Genomic DNA, 16975 nt, shown 5'->3' with positions numbered 1-16975 from the left:
CCCCGCAATTCAGTACGCCTGGAACATGAGTCGCTCTCAGTGACTGAAAGTGCACATTGCTCCAGACTATCAGTCTGTGTGCCAGCGCATGCAACCGCAGAGATCTCAAGCCTCCCTGCCTGTTGATGTAGGCTACCACGGTGGAGTTGTCTGTCCTCACTAGGACATGGTGTCCCCGCAGCCAGGGGAGGAAATGTTTCAGAGCCAAATGAACAGCAATCAGCTCCAGACAGTTTATGTGGGTGAAGCGCATGTGAGGGCCCCACTTCCCGTTCACTGTCCTCCCTTCATGTGTAGCACCCCAGCCTGTGAGAGAGGCATCTGTAGAGATCACCTTCCTGGCCGAAACAGTTCCCATGGTAGCCCCCTGGGTCAGAAACCCTGGGCTCTTCCACTGGCGCAGAGCCAGTGGAAGAGCAACCCTCACCCGTCGATGACCATCTCGGAGAGGATCTAGGCCAAGGGAGGCTACCCAACGCTGAGGCCCTCTCATGTACAGGCGTCCCAGGGGTATCACCACCACAGACGAGGCCATCAGGCCTAACAGCCTCTGACACTGTCTGAGTGTGACTGTGTTGCCCCTGTGAAACAGTGCAAGGCATCCTTTCATTGCCACCACCCTGTCCTGAGACAGGAAAACTCTGCCTTGGAGAGAGTCCAAAGTCAGGCCTATGAAGGTGATGCACTGAGAAGGTGTCAACATGCTTTTTTCCATATTCAGGCGAAACCCCAAACTCACCAGATGTTCCCTGAGAACATCTGTATGGTGGGCCGCCTCTCGGGGTGTAGAGGCTGCGACAAGCCAGTCGTCTATGTAAGTGGCCATGCGGATGCCTCTCTCCCTGAGTGGGGCTACAGCTGCCTCTGTGCATTTCACAAACACTCTGGGACTCAATGACAGGCCGAACGGCAGCACCATGAACTCGTATGCTGTCCCTCGGAAGGCAAACCTGAGAAACTTCCAGTGTGGAGGATACACTGGAATGTGGAAATATGCATCCCTCAGGTCGACAGATGTGAACCAATCGCCTGCCCGCACGAAACGCAGCAGAGAGGCGTGTGTCAGCATCCTGAATTTGTATTTCCTTAAATAGTGGTTCAGGGCTCTGAGGTCCAGGATGGCCCTCATCCCCTGCCCCCCCTTTTTTGGAACCAGGAAATACCTCGAGTAGAACCCGCTGTGGGCCTCCTCGGGCGGGACAACTCTTATTGCTCCTTTCTCCCTCAGAGTGGAAATTTCCTCTAGGAGAATGTTTGCGGATTCTCCCTGAGCATGAGAAAAAAATCATCCCTTTGAAATGAGGTGGAACGGCTCTGAATTGAAGTCTGTAACCCTTCTGAACGGTTCTCAACACCCATTCTGACCGTGTGCAGGCCGCCCAATTCTCTGTGTGCAGAGAAAGCGGGCTGACCGGCAACTCTGTCATATGTGGTACGTTGGCGCCCTCTTGAGGTCGAGGTGCGTAACACCCAACGCCCATCCGCCCCGGTGACTCCTGCCTGCTGCATGGAGGTGCCCGGGCGGTCTGCGTCACAGCCGCGGGGATGTTGGTCCCCGCGGGCTGTGTTATAGCAGAGAAGATAGTTGTGTGTCTTAACATATCTTTTTTCTGCATTTTTTTTTTTTGTCATAGTCAACAGCGCCCTCGGCTCTCTGCCTGGATGCGCATTGGACTGTTTTATTACAGAGTGCAAGACAGAAGTGCTTGTGCAACACTGAGAATGCTGTCTGTGTTTGTTGGGCACTCGAACATGAACACCGGCCCAAGTGCTGCACTCTATGCGGGCAACGTCCCGCAGAACCCGCTCTGGAACTGAGCTGGAGAAGGGCAGGGCGACCCGTTGGGGGGGCAGCCTGGGTCGGCCCTCCACCTGGGGAGAAGCGGTCAGGCCAGCCGCTTCTTCTTCCTCACCGTCGCGGTAGCGGGTTGAGGTGGTGGAGCGGCTTGCCGAGCATGGGGAGACTGCTTCCTAGCCCATGGGTTGCCGGCGCTTTTAGGGGCTGGAGGGGCTGCCTGCGTCTTGGACACCTTGGGGATCCGATAAGCAGGAGCCGGGTGAGAGACAGCCTGAGCATATGACTGACGCGAAGTGCCGGGAGTAACCGGTGGAGCCCTCCTCGGCAGGCAAAGTTTCAGCGCCTCATCATCTCTCTTTTTCTCCTCACATCTCTTCTGCATGGAGGCAACAGCCGAGCCGAAGAGCCCATGAGGGACGACCGGAGTGTCGAGGAGCTCCTCTTTCTCCTTAGTCGTGAGGTTGGTGAGCCCCAGCCAGCGCGCTCTCTCTTGCAGGACCATAAGACCCATGGCTCTTCCCGTGGCTTGGATAGCCACCTTGTGGAGGCGAAGGACGTGGTCCGTAATGACGCAGATTTCTTCCCACAGGGAGTTATCTGGTTTAGCCGTCATGTCCTCCTCTAATTCCGCCTGGTAGGCCGTCAGGATAGAGGAGGCGTTGAGAGCTCTGGTCGACAGAGCCGCCGCCTTATAACACTTGTCAGTGAGGCTGGACTGAAAGCGGTCTGTCTTGGAGGGAAAAGATGAAACCGAGGAGGACAGGGACGTCTTCGGGTGAAGGTGTGTCGCTACCAGCGGCTCAATGGGAGGTATTTGGCGGATGCCGTTAGCCTCCATCCCCTCGCAATCCAACAGGGAGCTCCCCGAGATGGGGTGTTTCTCGCTGTATGGTTTAGCTTTCCACGTAGCCGCTATCTCATCAAGCAGCTCTGGGGAAATTGGCAGCACTTGTTTCCCCGTCTTCTTTGCTTTGGGCAGCTTCTTGCCATCAAAGCGAGACCTGACTTCCTCGGCTTGAACCGTGGGCCACGGGATGTTGAGCCTTACAGCGGCACGTTTGCACATGTCCTGCATGTCGAGATCCAGGGGAGAAAGCGCCGAAGGGATTTCTCCCATCGCGACGCCCGGCTTTGCAGCCCCGCCGGTGACGCTGAAGTTAGTTTCTTCTTCGTCACCGTCTGATAACAGGAGCTCGGAGTCGGCAGACTCTCCCTCCTCGTCATCAGCGTCTCGTCTCGGGTCGACACGGATAAGGCTCTCCCATCCCTCCTCTGACGGGAAACAGGAGTCTGCAGCCTGGGGAACTGCGTCTGCCCAACTCAGCCCGGGCGGCAGCGCTTCAGCCGCCCCACCCGACATATCCACCCCGCCTTGCGGCGAGGCTGTCTCCGACAGCAGTGGGTCACCGCCGGACAAACTAGCCTGGCGAGCTAGCCGTCGGCGGAGCAACTTGCGTGGGAAAGCAGCGCAGTGGATACAATCGTCCGTGGAGGACACAGCCGTCTGCGCGTGAGGTACGCCCAGACATGCTGCACACACGGGGTGAGTGTCCCAGCTAGACATTTTATTGCCGCAGGGGCAAAGCTTTGGGCTTTTCCCGTCTTCAGCGGGGTTGTTAGCCGTGGCCATGACTAGCATAGGGTTCAAGGGCGCTAGCGTTAGCTTGTGCAGCTACTGGTTGTGTTCAGGGAAATATGGCTATTTTCCTGGCTAGCGTGTGGTGAGGTATCGCTACCTGCTGTGGGTATTATTAGCGTGAGCTGTATAGTGGTATTGCTACCTACAGACGATGCTAACGCACCCGCTGTTAGCAGAAGTATCGCTACTTCGGTTGTGACAAGTATTGCTACTTGAGGCAAGAGTATTTCTACTTTCACCGATAGCGTGGAATAGTATTTCTACTATTCTTCAGCTGTGAAGCAACCGTGTCGTGTGGGACCAAGCGCCCGGTGACCGAGTTTTCACTCGAATCAGTGGGCAGTTTAGCTAGGCATCCAGTAACACAGTTGTCATCAGGCTTCTGTGAGAAGCGAGAAGAGGTGTTTGAATGGCGACTGAAGCTATGTCAGCCTATTATATAGGAGGAGGGCGGTCCCTCCTGACATAGGGCGGTCCCTCCTGACGCGGGCTGTGTCCCAATTCAGGGTCTGCATCCTTCGGAGGACGCAGCCTACGCGGTCTCAGGAGGCCGCGTCCTCCTGAGGATCCTCCGGAGGATCCTCCACCGTTGGTAAATGGGACGGTCTGGCCTTCAAAGCACTTCCTGATTGTGGCGCGACGTCATAAATTTTGCCCCGGGAAAAACAAAAGCAGCGACAGCGACACAACACGGACTACACAACAAACGGGACAACAGTGTGGATTTAGACATTTGGAATATTTTAATATATTTATTTGTTGTTGGAGGAAGAGGAGAGGCGGCTCCAGCAGCAGCAAAACCGGTGACGGCTCATTTTCTTCAGGCTGGGAGAGCGCAGTGGGGAGGTGACGGTAAGCTGCTGTTTAACCATATTATTGATCATAATTAATATACCGGTTACTGAGCAAACGCTAGATATATAACCAGTAGATAGACAAATATGATTAAATGTAATTTATATTTGATTCAATCGTAAGACTTGATACAGGGTCTGTAATTTTAATACTTTAAATAAATAGCTAAATGTGTAAGAACCCTGCAAATAACCCTGAAACCACTGCTTTAATGTGTCATTAAGCATCAGGTCTGTCACTGCACCAGAGAATTACTGCTGGGTGGAGGAGAGTGGGGCTCCCTGCAGGACCAGCTGTCTGTCCTGGAGGAGGTGTACTGACCATCATCACCTTTGGAAGGTGAGGATACATATTTTATAGCTTTTCATATTTTAAGCTGCTTTGGAAGCCGCTCTGTGGAAGTTATTATTTTTATTTTTGCCCTTTTTAAAAACATCTTTAGTAACATGGCAGCCGCCGATCGTCAGCTCTGCAAACCCTGATGGACGATGTGGTGGACAGAGGAGACAGGCACCCCCCTCCCCCAGATGATGTCCCACTCACAGCCAGAGGACTCCAAGGTCTTCATCGTGGCATCATCCAGTCCAGAAGCACCAAGGACTCCTGCTCAGCCAAACATTTATATATATGTTCTTTGTGAATAGTATTTTCTGCTGATCTTTATAAATAATAAACTGTACATTTTCATAATGCCCACTGGTAAATAGTTAGAAATGTTCAAACTGTGTCTTTGTAAATATTGTACATAACACAACACACACACAATAAATGATTTACTGTGGTCACTGAGAAGTTGTTCAAAAGTTTACTTCAATTATAAATAGGTGATGAAACACATAATGTAACAAGGTTAGAAGAGTTTAAGAACACAGAGACAAGAACAATTTAATATCATCCTTTAATTTAATAAGTAACATTTAAATAACACAGAACATAAAATCACTGCTGTCCACCATCCTCTCAATGAGCTGAGGTCTGTCCGTTCTTTCTCTGCTCTCCCCCTCTCTCTCCCTCTCTCTCTCTCTCTCTCTCTCTCTCTCTCTCTCTCTCTCTCCCCCTCTCTCTCTCTCTCTCTCTCCCTCCCTCTCCAGTCTCATCTCCTCCGTTATCAATTGTCAGATTTCTTCTGTTTCTCTCTGCTCCTCCTTCAACAAAATGACAACAGGCAGAATGACCGTTTGATATAATAACGATAATATTGCTCCTCACGTGAACTATACTTTATACTATAGTAAACAGTCCAGAAACATTCAATCAAAGCGTTTACTTCACAGCGCCTCGTATCAACAGGACGTCATGTTTGTAAATATAAAACTCATTTTTTTAATGCCGCTATCACTACTAGCATTTTAAAACTCTCGAACTACTGCTCTGTACTTACATTTAAATGTGAATTCGGCACTCCTGCCGCTGCCGCTGCCGCTCGCTTGGTCCGTCATCGTACTATTGGACAAAAAGTAGGTCCGCAAAGCATTGTGGGATATTTAAGGCCACGAAGGATGGTAGCGATGCGTCCTCCAAATTCAGGCAAAAGGAGGACGCATTTGGAGGACGCATTTGAAGGACCCTTCGACTTTTGGCGAATTGGGACAGCCTTCGCGCAGCTTTGTGACGTAAGCGGCCTTAAAATGCGCACTCCGAAGGATGCAGACCCTGAATTGGGACACAGCCATAGACGTCACTGATACCAGCCCCAAGGGCTGGTGTAGTGTAATTAAAGCTTCTGTCGGGATCACGCAGGGGGCGTTCTCCCATAGTGAGACACGAAACGAATGCTATGAAAGAGAACTGCGTTGTCGCCCTAGTGTGACGTGCGCGTAGGAGGGCCACACACACGTCTCGCGGAGTGTGGTACCTCCGTGCGGAAAATACCTTGTGTGTGTTTGTGTGCACACGCATCATGCCTCTGTGTGCAGCAGTAGTGAATTGTAAACCCACGAACATGCAGACTCAGAAATGACCGAACCTAAAACCATGACCTCAGAACCATGATGCAAACTGAAACATGGATTTTGTGTTCGGTTCCACCCCAGTAGGCACTCACCACTGCCTGTCTATCTGAAGTGGTGTCAGTCAAAGGCTGGACACAGGCCCCTCAAAAATACCATCCCATAGTTATATGTGATATGTTGCGGAGTGGTGAGTAATGCAATTTCGATTCTCTGTATGTCCAGCACATATAGCAGATTTGACAATAAAGCTGACTTTGACTTTGATAATTCCACCTGTAAGCTCATTTAATATTATATATATTATTATATTATATATATTTGTAATAAGAAAGTGGCAGATTACATCATGCTGATAAAGAACCATTGTTTCAACAAGGTGAAAACAGTAACACTGCTGTTATTTTGTTCTCATGTTTAATGGAAATTGCGTGGTTTATTGAGCCCCCCCCCACCCTTCATCCTTCAAACCGCCTACAGAGCTTTTTTTTGCACTTCACAACATGTGCTTATGTTTTGAGTTGATAGTTATGTTTTTGTCACATTTTTAGCTAATCACATCCCTCCCATGATTCACTGCAGGGCCATTGTAAAGCACTGCTGCTGGCAGCTGTGGCCTGTTTAGAGTATGCAGAAATGTCAGGCCCCACCCTCCCAATTGGCTGGCTCTCTAGGTCACTTCTTCCAGTTGATTTTACCACCAACAGGAGGCAGCAAGGACACATGTGCTGGTATATCTGTGAGATGTAGGCCAGGAGGTTGATGCATATATGATGATGAGTGTGTGTCCACATGACTTATTCCAACATGAAACAACTGCACAGTAATAACACTGGAAGGTTACAGTACATCTAATTTATTGATGTACTGTGCTCCACCACATTCCAATAGCTATATATAAAACATATCATTTTAAAAACAGGGCCACACATGGACAGGCCCAGGGGACATATTAGGGTCTGGGCCCCTACCAACCACCCTATCACCTTTTGTACTTGTGTCTATATAGGAGTTGCTCAATAAGGATTACCTCCTTTATAAATACATGACATGTTCACACTAAGTATATAAATGCTATGGTAAAATCACCTAGTCAAATGCTATGCTAATGCTAATATTGTCAAATTGTCAACCACCTTTCTAGTATAACAATACTCCATTGTGCATTATAGTAAGGAATAGTCAGTGTGTGACCTATGTTTTGACTTGGGGGGATGTTGCTAAGACATAGCCTGGCATGGTGGACACTTAACTCTCTATAGTTGCCATCTTGGCCAAATAGTAAAAAGGGGAGGAGCCACAGCCAATGTTCAAATATGTGAAATTAGCAGCAGAATCAGCTGTTGCAGTTTAAACCCTTCACTTTGACTTTGGCTTTTGGACTTTTGTGTGTCTAAGACAAGACAGTGTCAGTCAATAATTTATTTATTCTTATGTCTTATTTTTCACAGGCAACCAATATCAGGTTGTTTTGATTTTTGCCACAGTTCCTCTAGTGAATGTTTACTCTAAACAAATCCAAATGTCCTTTCTGCCTCCTATCACAGAAAAGGTGGTGTGTGGAGAAGGATTCTTGTTTTTTTATGTTATTTTGTTTTTTAAGCACAAGTTCTAGAGTAGAAAAGGGAGCAGACAGCAGTGATGCTTGACTGCTGTCGAGGTGAGGGGTAAATGAGCAGTGCTGTCTGTCTGTTGCCTGTGGGGCTGCTTGGTGTTTGCTCTGTAAGCTGCAGCCAGGCAGAAGAGCATTATTGGGTCAGTGCCTACTTTGTCCCATCCTATTAATTCCCCACACTGGGTCTCTTGGTTAGAGTACCCTACATGTTGTAAGACGGCTGCCTACCGTATTGAGAGAATGGGAATGTTATATCTGACTGTTGCTATGTAAAGCAGACTGTTGCTATGGACATTGTGGACATCCTGATCACTGTGAAGGACCATGTCAGTTCTAGTAAAGAACACTTTATATCAATGAGTATCTCATATCAACAGATGATGCAGCATCATGGACAAATGAATCTGGGTTAGGGTTAGTCACTAGTTGGTTCAGTAGGGCCATTATCACTCATTGGTAATGAAGGAACGAAGGAAGTGCCAAGCCCAAGCAGCAGACTTCAGGGCTGATATATGAAGGCCATGCAAAAGTGTCTATTGATCTCTCTTTTTATGTTTCAAAGTAGGTTACAGACTGAATCTTAACTGTATTACCTTTTTCTGCTTATTTAGTTTGAATTATACTTAATGTCTTTTTACCGAGAGCCCCTGGTTAGGTTTAGGAAAAGATCATGGTTTGATCCAGTGATGTGTCGGCCGCGAACATTTCGTTCAATATGAACTAATCTTTTATATGACTCGGGAGTAATGAGTCATATCAGTGAGTGATTTGTTCTCTCGTCACACGGCAGGCGGCTGCATAAGCTCAGTCGGCAGGACAGAAAACAGAAATGATTATTTCACGACTCTTCGTTCTTTGGTCATGTGACAGCCACGCCACTCAGGCTGTGTAAGAAGCAGTTTTCCTTCTCGTTCATCGTTCTCGTTCACAGGCTGTGTGGTGATCATTTTGTTCATTTGTTATGTTGCGCTGTTAAACAACAATGGCAGCGAGGATGCAGGACAGAAGTCACTTTATTGTGGTGTGTATTTGCTGTCCTAGGTTTTCACATGGTTTGAACTGCTTGTGGTAGTTGTGTATTATACTTTGTCAGCTGAAGCAAACCATGTGAGGGATACAGCGCCACCTACTGTAAAAATGAACTAAATGACTCACAAAAAGATTTGTTCAATTTATTGTTCGAGAGTAAAAGGCCTGAGACAGTAAAAAAAAAGTTGAACTTCCCAACACTAGATCCTCTTCGGGGATAGTCCCAGATGAGGTAACAGCATGTACATACTTGCTGCTGTTGTCTGCTGGTTTTCCTCATGACAGTGCTAATTTATGCTAATATGCCAAACATGCGCGAATGAAAATCAGGTTTATCAAGCTGAAACAAGAGACCAGCTCTGACTGTGGTTTGAGGCATTGATACGAACAAAACAGAGCCACCCAACAATATCATACCAAACAATGGTCAAATGTAACATGAACCTGTAAACCTGCCCAGCGTCACACACAAAGCCGCTGCAGCTTCATTTATGTGGGTGGAATCAAACCGCTAGTTCCTGGAATTTTTGCATCGTCTCTAAAATTCTGAAATACTCGTTCTCACAGTTGACTTGGTGAGGTTGTGAGTGTTGTTTCCATTATAGTGACACCTAACTCACAGCAAAAAAAAAAGTATCTAGTTAAATAATCACATGACAGACCTTCCTCTTGATACATCAAAGCCTTTGTGTACCAAAGAGGAGGAAAGACTCTCCATTCCAAAGCAAATAAGTCTCTCTTAGAAGATAAAGAACCCGGTAGGTAGGGGGCCCACTGCCTATTAATATTACAGCTCCTCCTTCTGATCTCACTTTGAAAACAGAAATGAAAAGAGATGGAGAATTGGACAGGAATGAAATAAGATTTTTTGTGAGAACTATTTTTTTTTTATTTTCTGGCCCCAGAAAAACAAACCAACAGCAAAGGAAGGTGTTGCTGCATTGTGTAACAGAGTGGCCTGGTTTAACCCTTTTAAGACACTCCCACATTGGGTCATCCCACACTCACCTGACAACGATAATGCCTCATAAATCCCTCCCCCACCACTTCTAACCACAGACCACTGAGGACAAGAACTGAAGCCTAATTTCAAAGCGTCAGTTAAACATTATTAAGACTTTAATTGGGTTTACACCCTGGCTTCCATCCCAAAACTTATTATTCCTACTTGTCATGAGTGATCAGCTGAGCAGACAATAGCTCACAGCGGCATGGTTGGATAGCCCTATTCATTATGTGTTGTTCAGCAAACAGGTCTGCTTGTAAGGACCTTCTGGTGTTCACTGTTCTGCAGAGTAATGAGTTACTAATAAAAAAAATGCATGCCCTTTCACATCCATAGTAAATGTTTGCATTACCGCTTGGTCCACTGCAGAAATGAACCAGTTCAGCAGCAGGTCTACTGTATTTTGTGTTTTGAAAGGTCTAACCAGTGGCGTAGGAAGCATTAAAAATGTGGGGGGTGGGCACCTTCTGTGGGCGGGTGGTGAAAAAAGTACATTAGTACTTATGTTAGTTTTATGCTCGCCCGAAAAAAGCCACTGGCTTTGTTAGCTCCGTTACTATAGTAACGGTATTGCAGCGCTGTGGTAACCAGGAAAACATGTAGTGGATTTCAGCGGTGAGGTTGTTCTCTTATGAACCAAGTGGAACAGCGTTTTTTCATGAGCAATCGAAACAGCGTTAGGTGGATTTTCCTAACGGGCCATTTTAAAATGTGGGGGGGACACGTCCCCCTCTGATATAATGGTAGCTACGCCTATGGGTATTACATCTAACTTATATGCTGAAGTCCATTGTTAAAGACAATATGTATGTGAAATTTAAAGGGCTGTTCTATTGTTTAAAAGGTCTTTTCATGGCAGCTGGTCACACAAATCTATTTCTAGTTATAGGCCATATTTTAGATGTAACAAAGTCCCATGGTTATGTTGAACCATGTGCATTTTATGGGCATATTGTCATATTTTACTGACATGCTAAGTGCTATATGCTAACTTTCAAAGATCCTAAGCAGCTTGTTGAGTTACCTCTTCAGTCTTCTTGTTATTGACTGGTTGAAGCTGAAAGACGGTGACTGACAGATGGTTCATTCAATTACTGGCTAAGCATTCTTCATCCTTATCAGTTAGAGGCAATAGCATTTGGCTAAACTTTAATAGCAATCCTGGATAACAAATGGGGCAGTTAACAGGATAACAGATGCTGATGTAGTGACACAGAGCTGGTTTAATTTCGGCAAAGATTCCCTTGAGTATAAACTATATGGGCTAATACTTATGCATGGCATTCCTCAGAGATTAGCGTTAGGGCCGTGTATGTTGCCCATGGCAATATTTTTCCCTAATAGTTCTTTGCTTTTCTTTGCTGCACCCAGTTGAGGATGATGACCGAATGTGACACAAACACATGCTTATACATATAATTTTACATTTATAGAAGTATTACAAATATAAATTTTAATATGAAAATTTGATTCCAAATTTACAAAACCAGCAAAACCGGTTCTGACTACAGCCTCTGCAGTAAGACACCTCCCTCCCTGCAGGCCATGGGATGTCTGTGTGAGAGTGTGTGTGTGTGTTTGTGTGTGTGTGTGTATGGGGCTGTTTGTAAAACAGCTGATGTGCTGCCTCAGTGCTCAACTATAAGAGGATTTGAGAGATGGGCTTAGGACCCAGCATGGATACCTCTCTGTAACGCTTCATCTTTATTTCACTCTGTGTCTGGTGCTGTCCATCGCCAGGGTTCATTTGTCAGCACGTCTAAATGTTAGCAGGACTGTTGGTTCTCAGATACACAAATGGAGGTAGGAAGCTAAAGTTTTATGTAAATATATATGTGTTTGCGATGAAGCTCACTTCTGGGTTATTGTATGATATTACCTGATATGTAATGAAAGTGAAGGGCTATCAAAGCTACTCTGCTCAAGCTGAAATTGTGTAAAACCCTCAGTTCAGAGAGAAGTACTCTCCCTTTCTGCTTATTTACAGAAAATGTGTGCCATGTGTGCGTAACAAGCTGCAACAGACATGTATTTGTGGAATGGAATGCAAAGGTCAAGTTGTTTAGATTATTGCATCCATCTGTCTAACATGCAAACACACATTTATGTAAATGACCAAACACAACATTTCATTCTGAGTTGGTGAATGGCTGTTAAGTAGAGAAGTACTCTCCCGGAAAAGTAAACACACCTTTACGATCCATAGGATCAGATTTCCTTTATTTATCCCCGATATACCTGAGGGGAATTTTTTTTTGTTACAGACAAGGAGTGAATGATGGCATAGAATTAAAATATAAAAAAATATCTAAATATCTAAATAACATCCCAATCCTTTGGTTTTATCCAAAAGAAACATTTACCACTGTATACACCTTTACATAGTAAAGAGCATGGTATACAAGAACATACAGAACAAGTATATATTAGCTGTGCTGCCATGTGTGTGACAATTAAAGTTCAGAGTTCAGTAGTTTGAATGCGACAGACAGGAATGACTTCCTGTGTCTCTCAGTGGTGCATCGTGGGAGTCGGAGTCTGTTGCTGAACTCCTGTAGTTGATCACCATGTTGTAGAGAGGGTGAGAGGGACAGTCCGGCAGTCTTTATTTTGGACAACATCCTCCTCTCAGAGAGTCCAGTTCCTCTCCCACAACATGGCCAGCCAAGTTACAAGCATCAGTTTCCACTTTCTTGCTTTGCCGTGTATTAAAATTGTTAGGTTAGGTTTAAGCATTAAAAGTACTCTTTAGTCATTAAACCTACTTGGGTAGGTTTACACATTAAACGTAAGGCTCATGGTTTAAACATCCATGGATGGATGGATTTTCCTAGTGCTCTGTAAATAATATACCTATGGTTACACTCACTGGGTGAGGACAGAGGGGAAAATGCATCATCCATGTAACTATTAAAAGCTTTGGTGCTTCTTAAAAATATTTTTATAAATCAATTAAATATCAATATTTTTTTTTATCTTTTCTCTCCACAGGATGCCATTACTCACTGCCGTTGGAACCATGTGCAGATAAGCAGGGACACTTGAGGAGCCCTAACACATTCAGCACCGTGGACTCATGAACTGTGCAATACATCCCAAGAGTAGAGTAGCACCGGCAACAAGGTCGCCTTGAATCTCTGTTAATTTACATTTTAACTACTTCACTGGTGGTAAACCTGTAGAGCCTGACTCACGCAGAATCCTCCTCACAGCGCCCCTAACAGGGGCGATGCCTGTCTTGCTAAATGCCGATGCCTCTTTCAGCTCCAAACAGGAGCTCCTGGACCTGCAGGACTGCCCTCTCAATGGGGGTCATTCACTGGACACCCCTAGTCCTGTGGATTCCCCGGCAAACAGCCCTTTAGGCTCCGGGCATGGAAGCCACGGCAGCCCATGCAGCCTTGCTGCTGATGGCTCCATCCAGCACAGCATTTTCACCAGGGCATCAACACTCCCTGGGCACATACATGGGGGGGACCCACATGCTCATACGGGGATTCTGATGGGGACACAAAGTTCTGACTCAGATCAGCTGTGTGGTTGGGGGGCTCTGACACCAAAAGCCATCCAATTTTTCAACACCCCTCGCTGGGTGTTGTTCTTTCTTTGCGTGGCCTCTTTCCTCCAAGGGATGATTGTCAACGGCTTGATTAACACAGTAGTCACCTCCATCGAGCGGCGCTTCGACCTGCGCAGCTACCAGGCCGGCCTCATCGCCAGCTCCTACGACATCGCCGCCTGCGTCTGCCTTGCCTTTGTCAGTTACTTCGGCGGAACTGGACACAAACCTCGCTGGCTGGGATGGGGGGTGCTAATCATGGCGGTGGGTTCTCTGGTGTTCACCTTGCCTCACTTCACCACGCCCTCCTACCAGGGCGGTTTGTCCAAGCAAACAGGAATGTGTTCTACCAACAGCACAAGCCCGTGTCGGGACAGGGAAGGTGGGGGACTCTCCAACTATCGCTTTGTGTTTATGCTGGGACAGTTTCTGCATGGCGTTGGTGCCACACCTCTCTACACATTAGGGGTCACATACCTGGATGAGAATGTCCACTCCAACTATGCGCCTGTTTATATAGGTAAGTCACATGTTAGAGTACAGTACACATTCTTTGCACTCTCTGGTATCTTGCTACAAAACACTGTAAGGGTCCTCAGTCATTTGGACTTGTGTTGATGTCAATAGGGAGTCCAGGTGGTTCCCCTGTACACCTCATATGACTAAAGCTGTAGATGATCCAAAAACATACCTGATTTGTTTGTCAAGCTAGGAATGCTATCAGCCAAAATATAAAACACCCTTTCCTGTGATGACTTTCACAGGAAATTGTGGCAGTCCTATGAATGTTTTAGGCACATGTTGACAGCTTGTTGCTTTTTATGAAGATACTTCATTTAAATGAAAACATCTACCAACATGCTTTCTAATACTTGCTAACTTTGAAAGATCCTCAGCAGCTTGTTAGGTCTCCTCCTCAGCCTGTTTGAAGGTGACAGATTCTGGATGACAAAGAATTGCTGGGGCAGGTAGCAATCACTGACGTTGTTGGCACACTCCACTAACTCAAAATCAGCCACGTTTCCTGTATACATTAAGTGTAAAGGCTATGAGGATCCTCAAGGATCAGTGTTAGAGCCACGTGTAATTATCACTTATGTGTTTCTTCTTGGAAATATTCTTTTCATGGTCATCATAGATATGCAAGAGTACTACTTAGCAAGAAATTTGCCAGGGTTGTCATCCACTTCTTCATTTGTTGTTTACACAAACAATACACTGTTCCGCTTCTTCTTGGGCACTTTGGTTGCAGGAACTAAATGGGGTCAAACATGTCACATGTGATGTTCCTCATTGTACTGTCAACATTATCAAGTTACATAAGCTTTGTTTTACACGGGTCAAGTGTCGGATATGGAACAGCATCGACAGATGCTACTTCAGTTTTAAATCATGCTTAGTCATTGGTATGATATGCATATATATTGCAAATAAGGCTTGTCTCAGAGCTTGTAAACATTTTCCATTCATTACGTTACAGTGTGTCACCATGGGGGCCGCATACACTTTCACAATGATTCCTTAGATGTTTTTCACCAACTGTGAAGATATTTATTGACATTTGTTCATCAAAAGTGACAAAATGTTGATCACCTTCTGTCAGCCCTCTTCTTCTTTTAATTGTGTTTAAGTGTAATGGCTCCCTTTAGAATAAGATAAAGTGATTATTCAATAATGGCCTAATGAGATGACTCCAATTAGAAATCCTAGTAGCACAGTTAAGACTGAGTTGAATACAGATGAAGAAGCTTATTGGTTTAACCAAATTGCCTCTCACACATCCATGCAGTGATTACTGCCATTATTGTTAGTCTTAACTGCATCATTTTGACCCTCTTAGGCTCCTGTCATCATTCAGTCATGCCCGTTTCAAATGGCAGCAGAGAGCAGCACAATCTAAGAAAGCACAACATGCACACACGCTTGCCTCTTTCTTATGAAACGTGAACTTTCTAGACACAGAGCCCATATAAAGAACAATGGGGCCCTTTTAACCTGTAGGACAGGAATAGGAAGCAGGAAGCAGCCGTTGGACTCACACACCCTGGCTCTCTCTCTCTCTCTCTCTCTCTCCCTCCCTAGGGATCTTCTACACAGCAGCCATTGTGGGACCAGCAGCAGGCTACCTGCTGGGAGGATACTTCCTCAACATCTACACTGAGATCCACCTGAAGTGAGTCCCTTTTGGCTAGCTGAATGGACTGGAATGGAACAGAATAGAATTATACTGACTTGAATAGAACTGTAGACTCACTGGAACAATTAAAAATAGAATGTGATGGACCAGAACTGACAACAGGAGGACTGAATGGAGAAAAACATAATAGAAAAGACCTGACTAAAATAGAACTGACCCCAGAATAATAGAATTGGACTGACTAGAGACTAAACATAATAGAATAAAACTGATCATAGTGTAATGAAATAGAACTCACTAGAACTGACAGCACAGTATAGTAGAATAGAGCTAAGAAGAGTAGAACCAACTAGAAGAGAAGAGATATTTAATATATTAGACAAGAACTGACTGTAAAGAAGAGATTGGAACAGTAATGACTACAGTATAGCAGACCAAAACTGACAACAGTAGGACTGACTCAATAGGGTAGAACTGGAAGTCAAAAACAACAGGACTGTAATCATATGAACAATCTACAGATTATTAAAACAAAATTAAACATACATTAACAAAACTAGGCTACAAAACTAGGCTGTCTCACCACAGTGTGAAATGTGTTGGTAGTATCTGTGAGGGTTAAGTGGTTCAAACAGTGTGTGTGTGTGTGTGTGTGATGTCACAGGACAGAGATGACTCCAGACAACCCTCACTGGGTCGGAGCTTGGTGGATCGGTTTTCTAGCAGGAGGAGCAGCAGCTCTGTTGATAGCGCTCCCTATACTGGGCTACCCACGACAGCTGCCAGGTACACACTCTCTCACACACACACACATTTATTTATTTTAGATAGAGGAATATAAAATATCGCTCATCTGTGTCTACCTGCAGGCTCTCAGGAGTACGCAGCCATGCGGGTGTCTGAGGCTCACCAGCTAAAGGATGGAAGCCACACTACAGCCTCAGATCCTCAGTTTGGCAAATCAGTCAAAGACATGCCACGGTAGTGCACTCTCTTTCATTAGACTTGAACACATTCATTCACAAGTGTTTTTGAATGAAGTCATCATGAGGTGTGTGTGACCAAACCACGGCTGCAAAACATCCCAGAATGAGAGTGCCACCATGTGGAGCTATTGTTATATTTTAGTTCAAATAAACAGAGTATTGGGTAATCCATGTCTCTGTTCAGCTCACTACTGTGTTTACTATGCTCTCAGCAGCCTCAGTGTGATGTAATCTTTTACTCTGTGGGATTACAGAGGATTATATGCCACATTATGTAACGCGATGATATGCCTTTGGATCTGCTGCAGTGTTTATCTGTAACTTATTAGGAATGCTGAGATTACATCAGTGTGTTTAATGAAAAAGAAAAGGTTGCAATAACATCACACGCTCTCTCCCTCT

The 16975-nt window shown here is 45.6% G+C and overlaps 1 protein-coding gene across 1 annotated transcript in view; it reads left to right on the top strand.

Moving 5' to 3' along the window:
• The window catches only part of slco4a1 (solute carrier organic anion transporter family, member 4A1), a 30661-nt gene that overhangs the window by 9283 nt on the left and 4403 nt on the right, over window positions 1-16975 (top strand). Inside the window, exons 2-5 of the mRNA XM_028410959.1 lie at window positions 12883-13970; window positions 15533-15623; window positions 16252-16373; window positions 16457-16568. Coding sequence (XP_028266760.1) covers window positions 13121-13970; window positions 15533-15623; window positions 16252-16373; window positions 16457-16568 — 1175 coding nt within the window. The 5' untranslated portion in view covers window positions 12883-13120. The remainder of the gene's footprint in view (window positions 1-12882; window positions 13971-15532; window positions 15624-16251; window positions 16374-16456; window positions 16569-16975) is intronic.

Source organism: Parambassis ranga, chromosome 7, assembly GCF_900634625.1.
Source record: "Parambassis ranga chromosome 7, fParRan2.1, whole genome shotgun sequence".
NCBI lineage: Eukaryota > Metazoa > Chordata > Actinopteri > Ambassidae > Parambassis > Parambassis ranga.
Note: the sequence above shows the minus strand (reverse complement) of the source record. Positions and strands in the feature narration are given on the sequence as shown.